This window comes from Nestor notabilis, unplaced genomic scaffold, assembly GCF_000696875.1.
Source record: "Nestor notabilis isolate BGI_N333 unplaced genomic scaffold, ASM69687v1 scaffold24593, whole genome shotgun sequence".
Taxonomy (NCBI): domain Eukaryota; kingdom Metazoa; phylum Chordata; class Aves; order Psittaciformes; family Psittacidae; genus Nestor; species Nestor notabilis.
In genome coordinates, this window is record NW_009923683.1 from 38448 (window position 1) to 52947 (window position 14500).

At 49.4% G+C, this 14500-nt stretch overlaps 1 protein-coding gene across 1 annotated transcript in view; it reads right to left on the reverse strand.

The window, feature by feature from the left end:
* CASZ1 (castor zinc finger 1) overlaps nt 1–12977 on the reverse strand; it is a 33950-nt gene extending 20973 nt beyond the window's left edge. The window contains exons 1-4 of the mRNA XM_010012277.1: nt 12464–12977; nt 12422–12433; nt 4520–5360; nt 1841–1909 (exon numbers count right to left, since the gene is read on the reverse strand). Coding sequence (XP_010010579.1) covers nt 1841–1909; nt 4520–5360; nt 12422–12433; nt 12464–12941 — 1400 coding nt within the window. The 5' untranslated portion in view covers nt 12942–12977. The remainder of the gene's footprint in view (nt 1–1840; nt 1910–4519; nt 5361–12421; nt 12434–12463) is intronic.
* Between the last annotated feature and the right edge of the window lie 1523 nt (nt 12978–14500).

Consider the following 14500-nt stretch of genomic DNA (forward strand, 5'->3'; position numbering starts at 1 on the left):
GGGGGAACAACCCAACCCAAACTAGCTAAGTAAGAGGTTTTATTTTGTTGTATGAGAGAATGGATTATCCCTGGGCAGCTTTTGGCAGTGGCTTTGGCAAACTCATTAAGCTAATTATGCAGTACAGACACAGAGTGTCGTGTCTCTCTCCCCCCACCCCTTGATTTTAAAGCTTTAAACTGTTTTTAAAATGGTGTGTAAATTGAAGGGAAGTGGCTGCGCTGCCAACAGGCGGCTTGGGGAGCTTTTCAAGCAGGATGTGGTGGCCCTTAGCTATCTCACCAGCCTCCCTCAGTTACCTGCCTGACCCAGGGGACGGGGCTTGCAGTGCGCTGTGAAGAATGGATGTGGGTGAAGTGTTCATATAGTTCTCTGCTGAAGTTCAGTGGTACGTGCTCCATCCCTGGCAGTGTTTAAGGCCAGGGTGGACAGAGCCTTAGGTGATATGGTCTAGGACCAGGCTCCCTGCCCACGGCAGGGGGTTGGAACTGGATGATCTTAAGGTCCTTTCTAACCCAAACCATTCTGTGATTCTCTGCTTCAGAGTGGAACTGGGAACAGAAAGGGTGGCATCTCCTCTCTCACTGCAATTCCTCTGCAATCTCAGCAATAATAGGGTGCTGCTCCTTCTGCCCCATGCAAAGACAGTCTTAAAGCCTCCTGTGCTCTCCCAAGAGGCAGTTACCACATGCACTAGAGGCACTGCTGCTTGAGGAGCTGTGCGTGGTGGTGCAACGGTCCTCTCTTCCCATGTGGTCTTCTGTCCCCTTCATTAGGGATTTGGGCAAAAGAGAGGAAAGGAAATCACCTCTCTTGCCACTCTCCAGCTAGGGAGAGCTCTGTTCCCACCCTTTTACCCTGCCTATGTGCCAAGATAGGTGCCTTGCACCTTCCTAGCAGCCGACACACAGGCAGCCTTCCACAGGCAGACTCTCTAGATGTGGCAAGGTGGGAATGCACAGTACACACTTCTCTCCCCTCTTGTTAGTAAGTGCCCAAGTGGAAACAAACCCTTCAGGTTTATCTCTGGAGAGAAGCGCTTGCTTGCTTTCCTGACTGGTGTCTTTCTGTATAGCAGGGGCTTCCACAGTGAGCTTCCTCACAATACAGACAGAGGATTCAACAGGCCAGGGGCAAAGACTGATGGACCCTTTACACCATGAGCTATAGAACAGGAAGGTGTTATGCAATAATCTCCTCTGTCTCTTTGGCTCTCATGGTGTTACTCACTGTGTCTCACCACAACAGCCCTGGGCTTCCTCACAGCATTGCTCATTCCTGACCTAAGCCTGCCCACAGCTGTGTTAAGGTGTCCTAGTCTGCACCTTATTCACTGAGGGTTTCTCATATAAACGAGCTGCAAAGTTTTCTAGGATAAACATCCCACACTAATGCTAAGACCTGCCCAAACTTGAGTCACTTGTGAATTCCTCCAGCCTAGACTCTCAAAGGTGAGATGTTCTTTGCTTGCCTCCTGCAGGCACTGAACATGGTAAGGGGAAAAAGGCTGGAGACAGCATAGCAATGGACAGAAAGAAGGACAGTCAAGAGACAGTGCTCCCATTTAAACCCTGGGCTTCTGCAGTGAAATATTTTTCCACTATTTGTCACAAGGTCTAACAGCTCTGGGGAGCTGAGCGTGCTCTTGGCATGCCTGTACACCTCTCACAGCTCCTGCTCTCCCAAGCAGGAGAACAGAGCAAGTACAGATGCCAGAGGGAAATGGAAGTGCCAATGACTGTTTTAAACACTTGATCCAGATGGACAAGACCTGATCTCTCCCACCACCACTCCACCCTCTTCCAGCCCTCTCCCCAAGAAAGTCAAGAGTTTTGCCTACCTGGCAATATACTTCTGGTAAATGTTTACATCTTCGCTGACAGCTGGTTTGTCAGTGGGTAATCCATTCCTAATGAGAAACACACAGGGCAGAGCTGGTTAGCAGGCAGTAACAGGGCTCCTTGCTTCTCTCGCACACCACTGACACATCTGGAGAGAGGGCCCAGAGAAGAGTACCCAGCAAAGCACCCATAAGTTTAACCTCCCTCCTCTTTACCCTTCAAATCCTGTACCCTTTTCCTAGGGAACCAGAGTCCACCTACCACCCCTCCCGCATGTTCCCTCTTTGTGGACTCAGTTCAGTTTGTTGGAGACACTGAGAAGGTCAACCATGAAAATCTGTTTCCACAGAGAAAACCTAAATACCCATGTATTTAGCACCATGTACTGCTACCTGGTACCAGCAACCTGGCTACAGCACCCTAGATGGGGGTTTAATTGCCTCTTTTTTCACACACATACCCCATCTCCAACAGACACATAGATGGGCAGCAAATGTATTCATGAAGCAAAATCCAACCCAACTGGACTCAACTGTCACATAAGCCTGGGTTACTTAACATGATCAGGAAGCAGACATAGATCCTCGGTGAGTTCAGCAAGAGGAAAAAGAGATACAGGGCCAGACTCCAGCCTACCTAAGAGCCAGTGGCATACCAGTGCAACTCCAGACAGGCGTACATGTCCTTCCTTCTCAGTTTTGCCCACACCCAACCTCCACTCCTACCCAAGACAGCTCTGTAGCCTGGTTTAAACGAGGACACTTTCACACAGAGTTCACTTGAAGTAGGTAGATCAGTTCAGGGCAGGTTAAGAGCATTAGATGTCAGAGAATTTAAACCCATGGCTAGGGTGTATGTGCATATGTGTGAGAGTAACGGGTAATTCCTCCCAGACTATTTGGTCCCACTGGGGACTGCGAATGGAAAGCCAGGTCCCAGATACCCCAGTTCACACTTCCTCCACCAGCACAATTAATGGGCTGCTTACTTTTGTCATGAAAGCCCCTATCTAGTAAGCAACCTGAAGGAGAATTGATCCCCTTCTGTACTCCAGTGTGTGATCAGAACACTGGGAATTGCCAAGTTGAAGGCCACGGTCACCTCCATTCCTGTCACAGCCCCATCATGATGCCCCAGTTGAGGAAGTCCTGTGGCTAGAGGAGGGACCACCATGGTGCTGCAAACCCACACCAGCTGCAGCAGGACACGAGCAAGAGGAAAGAAATCAAACTGGGATCCCAGTGCAACACCAAAGCAGGTAAGAAGAGGCACACAGCCACCCAAGCACAGGTCTAGGATGGTCATTGAACTGCAGGCAGCTGAGCATCCTGCACACTCTTCAGACACAGAGGCCCTGGCCAACTCACCCATCACAACAAGGCACTGTGCCTACAGGAATATTTACAACACTTGTTTTTTTAGTAATAGGAGTCCCTGCCTGCCATCTGGAGCACACAGAGGGTTCATCCTGAGCAGGGGCCAGATGCAAATGTTAGTAATCCTCTGCCCTTTCCCGTACACCTTAACTATAGAGCTCCCAAATCTGTCTGCAGGCAGTTGGGAAATGGCTGTTGCACACAAAGGACAAGTATCATTAGCTCTGCCTTCCAGGTGGGGAAACCTGGGAAGTGGGGAACGCAGACTTGCCTGAGACTGCAAAGAGCATTTGACTGAGGATTCAGCCCAAGGTCTACATATTAAACATAAAACAGCCTTCCCCATTATACCAGAGGACAAAGTCGTAGGATGTGTGTAACGGCATTTGCCACAGAATTGCAGGACAGAGGTCCCAGACTTACTACAATGTCCCCACGGGATTCACAGCTCACAACAATCCCAGCTTCACAGTAAGAGACAAATAAACCCAAACCATCACAAGACAGCAGAGAAGTCCCTCCCTTCCTCCCTGTTTGCAGCCTCACGTGCATATATGGCTTTTCTACAGCTACCACCTCTAGAAACCATGTTAAAAACTAATCCAATGTTTAGCAAGACCTTGAGATATCTCCATTCAGTCAATGGCACCACTGCAGATTGCCAGCAACATGTGTAGGAGGTTATTAGTGGTAATTGGGCTAATGAGTTTGCCCAGTCTGAGGGGTAATTGAATCACCTCTATTTGTGCAAGGAACAAGCAAATTGAGAAGACACAGGCTTGGCCCCACAGAAGTTGTATGTGCCTAACTCCTATGAAAATTGATGGGAATTAGGCACCAAAATGTCTTCTGAGATCTGGGACAAACAAAAAGCCCCATCTTGCTAACAGTAAAGTCAGCAGAGTTTTGTCATTGAGTTAAATAGCTGTAGGAATAAAGTTTTACTACAAACACAGCTGGATGCCTGGGGAACATGAAGAGGTAGAAAGTAAAGTAGTTACAACTTTGACCTTAGAGTGCTGACAGCACCATGTTCCTTCACCTTTCATTTTAACATACAACCACAGAGCTAGTGGGCTCTATGGCTGTGACTGCTCATGGCACCCCACATCCTTAGTGCCAATAACATAAATAGAGATGTAAGGTGCAACAGAGGAGCAGACACTCCAACAGAGAGCAAAAAGAAACATCACAGGAACAATGCAGCATATATCATCACATGACCTGGAACTGCCACTGATCCACACACAGACTTCAGGCATGATCCCCCACTAAGACAAAGAAAAGTGGGAGGCCACTTACTTTACTGTAGAGACTGTTCCAGTTGTGATGGAGTCTGTCTTGGAGAAGGTTGATTTCAGGTACTCAGGAGTGTTGAATGGCAATGAGACGGACTGCTCTGGCCCAGCCACAGGAGTGCTGCTGGGGGTACTGGCGAGGGGAGCAGGGGCCAGGCTGGGTGTTGGAGCTTTTACTGGAGTAAGCTTCTGAATGTTCCTCACATCATACTTGGAAGGCCGGCCTACCTTGCCTGTCTTGAAGGCGATGGCTCCTCCCATATCTGGGCTTCCTTCTCCAGGCTTGAAAAGGTGCAAGTACTTGACGTTTTCTAGGTCATACTTGGAGGCCTTCTTGTAAGTGTTGCCGTTTTGTGGCCTGATGCTCTCACCTGTCTTCAGCTTCTGAATGAAGAAGTCATATTTGGAGGTCCGTGACATGAGGCCCTGCATCTGGGAACTGCTGGGAGAGGGCAGCGGCAGGATGGTGGCTTTGGTCTCCGTCAGCATGGAGGCATCTGCGCCTGGCACCCGAATGGGCTGTGCCAGCACTGAGGAAGTTTCTTTGCCCAGCTTGGAGCCCAACTCCTCAGATTTGGCCAAGTGCATGGGCCAAGAGAGCTGCTCTCCAGCTTTCAGTTTGCGGATGTACTCCTCATACTTGGAGAAGCGGGCTCGTTTGCTCATGGCATCTTCACCAGGGAGAGAGGCAGCAGTTGCAGGGGCCTCTGAGGTAGCAGCATTCAGTTTGTCAAAGCTGATCTTTCGGGCCAGCTCATCCCGCATGTTCTGGTCGTCGTAGCCAAACATGCCCAGGAACTCATTCATGGTGGTGGCCGCGTAATCTCGCAGCGATGAAGCTTCCCCTACAGATAACCAAAGTGAGAGAGTCATGCAAGGCACTGATTTTTCTTCTCCTCCCATGCTAGCAGTAGTAGCAGGGAGGGGGAGCAGGAGGAGAGGGGAACATGATCTACTGACGTTTGGCTCACTTGTTAGGTTTTACGACTCTTAAATTAATTTGTTTAAAAAAAAAAAAAGTAATTAATACTGGGGTAAAATAAAAAGAGTTCATCAATGCCAGGAAAATCAATTTCCTAAATGTTCTAGCCGATGGCTTTTCAGTACATTAAACAAAGTTTCATAAATGTCTCTGCACTCTTGCCTTGGCCTAATATGACGAAAAAGTAATTTTACTGGAAGTGAGACCAATGCCAATATGCCGAGGTTTGTACAATTCTGTCCTTGCGTGTGTTTGTATATGGAAGGAGGTGCACAGAGGATAGATGGCAGAACATCCGCGTGTGCAAGGGAGGGGGTAGAAACGTGTGAGATATGCTATGTATGTTGGTGAACGGCAGGGCTGAGAGCAGGCAGGACAGCATGGTGTGAAATGGATAAGGGAAACAGGGCAAGACAGGCAATGGGGTAGAGCAGGAGAAGGGCAGAATGAGAAAGTGCAGAGTACAGAAGGAGAGCAGCAGAGGTGGAGATAAATTAAGGTGGGGGAAGAGCTGCAAAGGCTACATGCGTAAGAAGCTTGGCAAGGAGTGGAGAAGAGAAGGCAAGACAAAGAGAAAGGATAGTTCCCCATAGCTGTTGCAGTCCTTCCCTTCCCCGTCAATTTTGTTAGAGTTCACCCGACTTCCTTCTCAATCCCAGTGGCTGGAGAGCTACTGCTCGCCACATGAAAAGGGGCCACAGTTCAGTGAAGGCTGTGGAAAACTACAGGCAGACTCCCAAGCAACCAGGAACAACTTCCAGTAACGGGTAAGGCCACACAGGTGCAAAATAGGTATGGAACAGCCTTCTCTCCATCAGGAGTTGGACTGAGGACAGAAAGAGCCGTTGTCCTGATGTGGAGTCCAGAGAGGGGGAGAAAGCCTGTTCTCTGGAGCGTGGGTTAGGGAAGGGGCAGGAAGGGGTTAGTCTACCTGAGTGTGATCACAGGGAGGAAGAATGGGCAAAAGCTGTTCTTCCTTGGGTCCCTCCCTCCCTTCCTCCCTTCCCTACTCCCTCAGGCAGTTTCACAGGCCACCAGGAGGGGAAGAACACACATCTGGAGGTCACCCAATATCAGTGTAAAGGAGGAAATAAAGATTACTCTGACGTGCCAACTTGGACTCATTTAGGCTTCAGTCTGACACAGCGCTCCTCCTCCTCTCCCTCTCACTTTCTCCTGCAGTGTAAAGATTTACTGTGTGCAGGAGTCCTTCAAACCTCCCTCGTCATCTCTTCCAATCACTCACTAGCTCTCATGGGCAAGCGCACCCATTTACAGGGCACCAACACAGGCAGGGACACTGGCAGCAGAATGGAGGTCCTGGGCACTGGGTCCTGCTCAAACCAAATCGACACTGCATTGACACACAGTGGAAAAGAAAGGTACAAGGCATAGCCACAGAGTAGGTCAGTGGATCCAAAGCATAAAGATGGAGCCCCAGGATTTGGAGGATCTGACAGCCAATGATGCCATACACACAGGTATGCACATGCATGAGAGCATTTCCATGCACACAAGACCCAGTCAATGAGCAAAGTTCAGTAGCCATCAGCTTCCACTAATCAGTTGCCACAGGACAATACGGAGGAAGAGACTGCCTGCAGTGGGCACTAAAATGGGCAAGACCATAATGGTCATAATCCCATTTCATGCCTGGGAGAACTGTGTTCAGGTGGCAGAAGTGCTGCTGCATTAGGTGCTTATGTACGTGGTAAGTTAGGAAGCCAATGCAAAGAATATGACTGAAGCAGAAGGACAAAGATACACCTGCTACAGGATGGGACCTGGTTTAACCCCAGATGACTTTCCAGTTCTGGGCACTCAGACTCAGCATGGGTCTTTGGGATGCCTGACCTCAGAATAAACACCCTGCTAGTTACAGAATGGGTGACAATGCCCCTGCAGTGGCTGGCTCAGGTTGTAGCTTTCTGCAGCACAACCTCATGGGTCACTATTAATCTTAAAGGATGTTAAACGCAGATTCATGCCCCACAGTGTCCAGTAACAAGACTTGTCATAGGGAACACTAGGAAAGGCTGTATTACTCCATCCTCAGAGGTAGGATCATTTCATCTGTGCTTCCCCACCTGACCCTCTCCTGTGGCACTTCCAGCACTTTACCAAAGCCATCAACTTTATCTTTCACACACAGACATATTAAATAATTTCATCTTGCTTTAAAGCAGTTCTCCTTTTTACCTCTTTTTCTCTCTTCTCCATTTCAGTGTAACCGTATGGCCCCAAAAAAGTGATTAAACCCATGAAATCCCTATTGAGTCTAACACTTCCTTGTTTCTGTTAAATCTGCTTTCCCTTGTTCTGCTTTTCCTCTCTTTTTGGACCTGTAAAACAATCCCCTAGCTTCCTTCACAATGTCCTGACTTCCAAGTACTGCACAGAAAAGCTCTAGTCAGCCTGTGCCAAACTGCAAGGGCAGAAAAAAGGAGAGAAATAGAGAAGATCTGATAAGAAATTAAACTGTTAAGTGTGATTTTTACTAGCTTTAGCAGCTGCCCTGAAACCCAGCCAACGGGTACCTTCTTTGGTACCCATGTGGCTCGACCTCAACTGGTGCAAACAATTGGATCAAAACCCAAGACGAAGGGAAAGGGGGAGTTTTCAGACCTTTTTTTTTGAGCTTTACAAAGCCTCAGCTTGAGTTCAGGTTTCACCATCCTGGATTTGATCCTCTCATCCCCCAAAACACCTTGCATTTTGTTTTTCCTTTGCTCAAATTTGGCTGCCGATGATCACAACACCCTCCCTGATCAACAGCTTTGCTAGTGCTGCTCAGTCTTTCTCATCCACATTTGAGATGAAACCCTAGCCAGTTCCCACTACCTACTACCTACCAAATGCACCTTCACTCATCCCGGCATGAGCCCACCAACACACCCCATACATCCAAGACAACACTCACTTAATTTGCACAGGCACCTAACCAGAAGGCTTGAGGCTCTTCTAATGGAGGCACCTTATGGGAGGGAGCTGTCTCACCACAGAGATGGTGTGAGACCCAGTCAACTCATTTCACATACATGCTTTTCAAATAACAGCAAAGAGGTAATTATTATTACCTAGTTGACAGGAAACCCTCCTCATATCCATGTGCAGACAAAAGTTAAGCAGGACACTGGCTGGGAAAGAAATCCCAGCGAGAAGTGCAAAGCCCTGGAGCCACAGGAAACATTGTCCCTGGGTTTTCTTTTCCCTCCCCTGCACTGCATTTTTCTCTCCTTTTCTCTGTGATAATAAAAGGGCTCCCTCTCCCCTTGCTGCTGCTCTCCATTTGTGGGCATTGCCAAAGAGCACAGATCTGTGTGTCTCAGAGCAGCTATCGTATCACAAAGGATCCGAAGCTAGCAAAAAAGGGGCTAAAAATAGCCTGCAGCAGCACACTATATATGGAAGGAAAAGCAAAACAGCCCAAATGGAGTGCAAGGTCTGGGTACTGGGGGATGGGACATCCGAGCCAGGGCTCTGTCCTTTATTCTGTTTAGGAGGGAAAACACGTAGGCTTGGGGACTATAGAAACTGGCAGTCACCATCCATGTTCTCCCAAGTGGAGTCTCCCCAGGAAACTATGAAGAGAAACCCCACCTTGTCAAAAACAGGGCCAATATTCCCTTTCTAAGACACTTAGCCAACAGGCTAATAAAAGAAAGGAGAACTTTGACAGCTTGTACAAGGGAAAGCTTCTGGTGACAACTTTAGCCCACTATGTAACAGCGTAAAGAACATGGGACTGCATAGGAAAATCTCCCTGGGTATGTGTGCGTCAGTGAGAGATTGTGGAAAGCGATCTCTGTCAAAGACTGTACTGGGAAATCTAAATGCTATATATAAATGTGAGTAGAGAAGCATGGGTCAGTCAGTGGGCAGGGGAGGGTGCGTGAATGAATGAAGAAACGTATCTGCATGTCCAGATCAGCTTCTGACAACCATCTGCTGACAGACAACAGCTTTGCGACTCCTGAATGTGTTCCTAGCTGTACCAGAGAGGGAGGCACATAAGGCAAGGCTGAGCACCGACTCAGTCCCTTCTTTCCAGAGGGCTCAGAGAAAGGAACAGGGATGCCATGCATGCATGTTCTCCATCTTGTTTCAAAGCAGAAGAATTGAATAGCATAGGCCAAGTCTCTGCAAACTCCCGCCTGGTGCACAACAAACCTCACTGTCTCACCCTGGAAGGAGGCAAAGGTGGCAGGGATTTAGCACTAGACTAAAGAAGGACATGAGCAGTAGCTGAAGTCCCATAAAGCAGGCTGTGTGTGTACACACCGGGAATCCAAGAAGCAGGAACCCTCTCAGTCCCATATAACCAGGACTACTTTCGCCATGGACTAAGAAAGTCAGTTAGATGTAGGAATTGGTTTCCTGCGTGGCTCCTGCTTTTTACCTGAATATCCAGCTGATTAAAGAAATCTGGGTTCAATTTTAAGTGCTGCTGAGCACTGCCAGCTCTGTACTCTCTATGTCCTTAGACGGAGCACAGGCACCCAGAACTCTCAAAATCACATTCCTGCAATGAGTCCTCTGAAGATGCACTGGCCAGGAGGGCAGACCTGTATTCCTCTCCTTTGATCTGACAGCCTCATGCTACCCCCCAGCTCCCAGGAAAACACCCTCCTTTTTGGTAAAGGCAGTTCCAGATCTCACTGGAATGAACTTAACTTGCACCCAGTAACACCAGGTTTGAGAGGATGCGGTGATGAACAGCTTAAAATCCATTTTCTGGAACACTGACAGAAAAAGATAGAAGAGGCAAAGAACTCTGTCCTTTGCAAAGCAAGGGATGTTTCAGTTTGTGCTTTCCAGGGAAATGTTGTGAACGACATTTACAACAGGGTTCTTGAAACAGACGCTCAAGACCTGGCAGCACGTCTGTTTGCAAGTCAAATCCCATGGGGCTGTATATGTAAACTGGACGCTGCATGTGCCATTACCTGCCTTAAACATAAATGAGCCTGCAGCCCCCCTTGAACGCTTATACATTTTTGCATAATCCTTTGACAATACAGCCCTACAAAGGCATTTTACTGAGAATTCCTACCCCAGTGAGAAACCTCAGTTCCTTTGATTTTCGCCAGTTTGGTAACATATTTCTTATATTTAAGTTCCCCTCCTTTTAGTTTTCCTAGCAAATAAAAGCTGCAAATGGGGAGGGGGGATTAAAACAAACTAAAAACAGAGTCCAGGCACAATCACCTTGTGTCTGGGAACGACAAGGGCTTTCCTATCAAAGGAAACTGAAGGTCACACTTTTCCTCATTGATCTTGCAATGTTTGTTAATTACTCTGTCACTGATGTGGCGAAGGATAATTAAACAGCTCTGTTTATATCTTATATGCATAATTATGTGCGCTGCCACTGAACTCGTGAAGACTGGAGAATGTGCCTCTCCAGAAGGGGAACGGACAGACGGAGATGAGTTTCGGCTGCATTATTAACAGGAGGAGGAAAACATGCGCGCACACAAAAGGAGGAAAGTTTGATGGATTCACAAAGTGCTGAGATCAGGGGAGGGGTGCATGCAGGTGGAGCAGATTAGGGGGAGATCTTTCAATTACAAATTCAACCCAGCTGAGTGACAAATCAGGGGAGGGAGCTGCTCTGCCTTAATGGAGAGAATTCAATTTACCCTAAGCCTTTACCGAGGCTTAGCTTACTCATACACACCCCAAAATCAATCTGGGGGGAGCCTGGGTATCAGAGCATGAGATAAATTAATCTGGGGCTTTTCCCAACATCTCTTTCTGAATTCAGCTTTTGAATTGTAAAATGGTTTGGGTTGGAAAGGACCTTAAGATCATCCAGTCCCAACCCCCTGCCACGGGCAGGGACACCTTCCACTAGAGCAGGTTGCTCCAAGCCCCCGCGTCCCACCTGGCCTTGAACACTGCCAGGGATGGGGCAGCCACAGCTTCTCTGGGCACCCTGTGCCAGCGCCTCAGCACCCTCATAGTGAATGAACCACAAGAATAAGGTAGGAACTATGCGAAAATCAGCACACAGCCTGGGGGAGAACACCTTGCAACTGCACCCAGGTTGGCACCCCAGACCAACGCAGTGTGGATGTGAAGGTCTGGACCCTGCAGCTTCACGAGCTCCAGCCCAAGGTGCCTCAGGAAGGAGGCACCGCCATGGCAGGTGGCAGCCCCTCAGAGCGGGATGAGGGAACACATGGCAGCAAAACCAGATCACGATGGGTTATGTGCCGGACTGCTCTGTTAGGGACTCTTATTTGACACCCAGAAGGGGGCTGGTAAGCAAACAGTATCAGTGATGAAGACAGCAGTGCCTGAGGGCAGCTCACTCCAAGCTCATGGACACATCACAGCACCCAGAAGCTGAGGGCAGCAGCCGGGGCTCAGCTGGGTCCAAACGGGATGTGCCGCGGTCAGCTCCGAGCTCGGGTGCATTGCCATGGTGCAAGGGACAATGTGTGGGTATGAATGTGTGACGCTGCGCTGCGCTGCCAGTGCACGTGTGGACATGCCGCAGAATCCATCTAGGATTTGCCACAAGGACGCTCTCTGCTTCCCCCCACCCCTCATGTGGAAATGCATAACCGGGAAAACACCACACTTCGCAGTGATCTCCATCTAAATGGTGTGAAGGTGTCTACAGGGGGAGATCTACTCTACCAAGGGATCTAGGATTGCTTTTCCTTCTCCAGGGCAAGAGCCATCCAGCCACATCCAGCCTCACCAACGCTCCTCTTGGGAAGGGGAGGCTGAAGCAGAGGCAAACTCAGAACGGTTCCAAGAGCAGCACGCCAGGACTCTGCCAGTGGATTGAGGCTTCACCCTCCTCCTTGGCTGCCAGATGCAGGCAGTATCTACATGGACACAGCAATGGCTTTGTCTGTCCCATAGGAAACACAACCCTGAAGCTGGAGATGGAGGGGGCAAAGGACTCACCTGAGGCAGTTCCTCCCCCCAGCTTGGAGCCTGTCTCGCCACTGGAGGACCGGTAGGCATCGTCCTTCAAGGCCGGCCCGTCTGAATCCCTGTCATCCAAGAAGTTGCCATCCTGCGAGCTCCTCAGAGTGTCTGCCTCGTCCCCGTTATCTTCCTCATCGCTGCAGCCCTTGGGCTGCACCATGTAAACCCCTTCAGGGGGCACCTCCGCGCTCTCCTTACATTCCTTGCCCTCCGCTCGCCCCAGCAAGGGCTCCTCGTTGTATTCCCCGTTCACCCACTTCTCAATCACCTCCCTCCTTTTGTCCTCCTCAATCTTCTGCACGCGGCTGAGCCCATCTGAGAACTCACTCCCCAGCTCCTTGGTCCCGGGCTGAGGCAGGTCCTTGTTGCTGCTCTCCCGCTGCGGGCCCTTGTCCGCCCGTGCCTGTTCGGCTCCCCCGTGGTCGAAGACGACCTGGCGGCTCAGCTTGGCACAGATGGCATTTAGCTTCAGGCCGCCTTTGCGCTTGGCAGCCATTGTGGGTTTTCCTGAGGCTGCGTCAGTGCATATAGTTCTTTCAGCTGGAAAGAGAGAGGGGGAAGAAGCAAGAAAGGGCATTAGTGGGATCAGACAACTTGAACCCGAACAGCAAATGGCTGGTCCCAACCCAACAGGGCTTCAGGCATGGCCTGAAAGGTGGGACTGCCGTCTGTTTCCTAAGCTCTCAGTGGAAGCCCAGTGAGGAAAGCCCAGTAAGGGGCATGTTCTGAACCCGCTGCTACGAAAGGAGGCCTCTGACCTCAACAAAGAGGTGTATATTTATGCTGGGACTGAACAGGGCTCAAAAGGCAAGTGAACATGGTGGGGACCAGCCTTTGCTCCTGGCTCCGGCAGGATATGAGCTCTGGTAAAAGCCTGACTTGCTTTCCCTTCAGACTGCAGCACCACCTGCTTTTAGGTGCCCCGCTCCATCCCAGATGTGCTGGCTGCCAAAACCACACCAGCAACAACTGCACCCAAGCATATGCAGCAGGGAGAACAGCTTCCCAAGCCTAACCCGGGGACAGTGAGGAACTCACTGAATGGGGTTTGCACATAGTCTCAGAGAAGAGAACCAGTATGCACCAGAAAGAACCAGTACTGAGGACATAATCCCTCGTAGGTCCATGCCCCAGGAGCACCAGACTGGTGTGCAGTTGTATGGGAGAAGATCGGGTTGGTATGATTTGATCAGGCTCCTTTGCCTGCTCTCACACAGGAAATTCTGCTCTCACACTTCCCAGCACAATCAGCTAATTAGTGTGGGTTTGTTATTTTAATGTAGTTTATTCATATGTGACAGCTAGTAAAGGAGGGGTAAGAGAAAGTGGGGGGAGAAAGGAAGAAGGTAAGGTCTTAACTTCAAGGTCACGCAGAATCTTGAACTAAATGGTTCCTATCAGAGTCACCTGCATAATTATTGTACCAACAATTAGCAAGATTCAGTTGCAAATAAAAGCAAAAAACTGATTCTAAAGCAGCTGCATTGTCTCATTCCCCTCTTTATTTATGACACCTCTGATAGACACCCAGATTAAGAAGGGTTAAAGGTCCCAAGGCAAATGTGCACATAGCCAAGCTCTTCCCCCAGTGCACAGCGTCAAGTCAGACCCTGCTCTGTGCCCCAGGGCTACGCTTGCCACTAACACTGCACTGGAGTTACTCTGGGGACACTGCTGGAGGTGCCTCCAAAACCTGCTCTTGGACTTCTATGTTGTGCTGAAAGAAGGGCCAGAGAGCAAACAGAAACCGTCTGTAAACCTGGAGAGGTGAGAACGGGTTCCTCCACTGCACAGGAGTCCCTTGTGGCAGCTCTGCCCGCACCTCCCTGTCACCAGCACAGAGGTGCTGCTCCAGAGAAGCACAGCGAGATTAATCAGACCCCCTACAATGCATCCAGAAGCCATCATGACAGCCCCTAATCCCGTAACATGACAGCCCAATACAAACAGACTGAAACTTTAGACCTGCTGTCCAAGAGCCAGAGAGTGGCTGCTTAGCATAAACTCCTGACAGCTTCAGACACGCTCCCCTGTCAAGGATTGCAAGAAAAATAC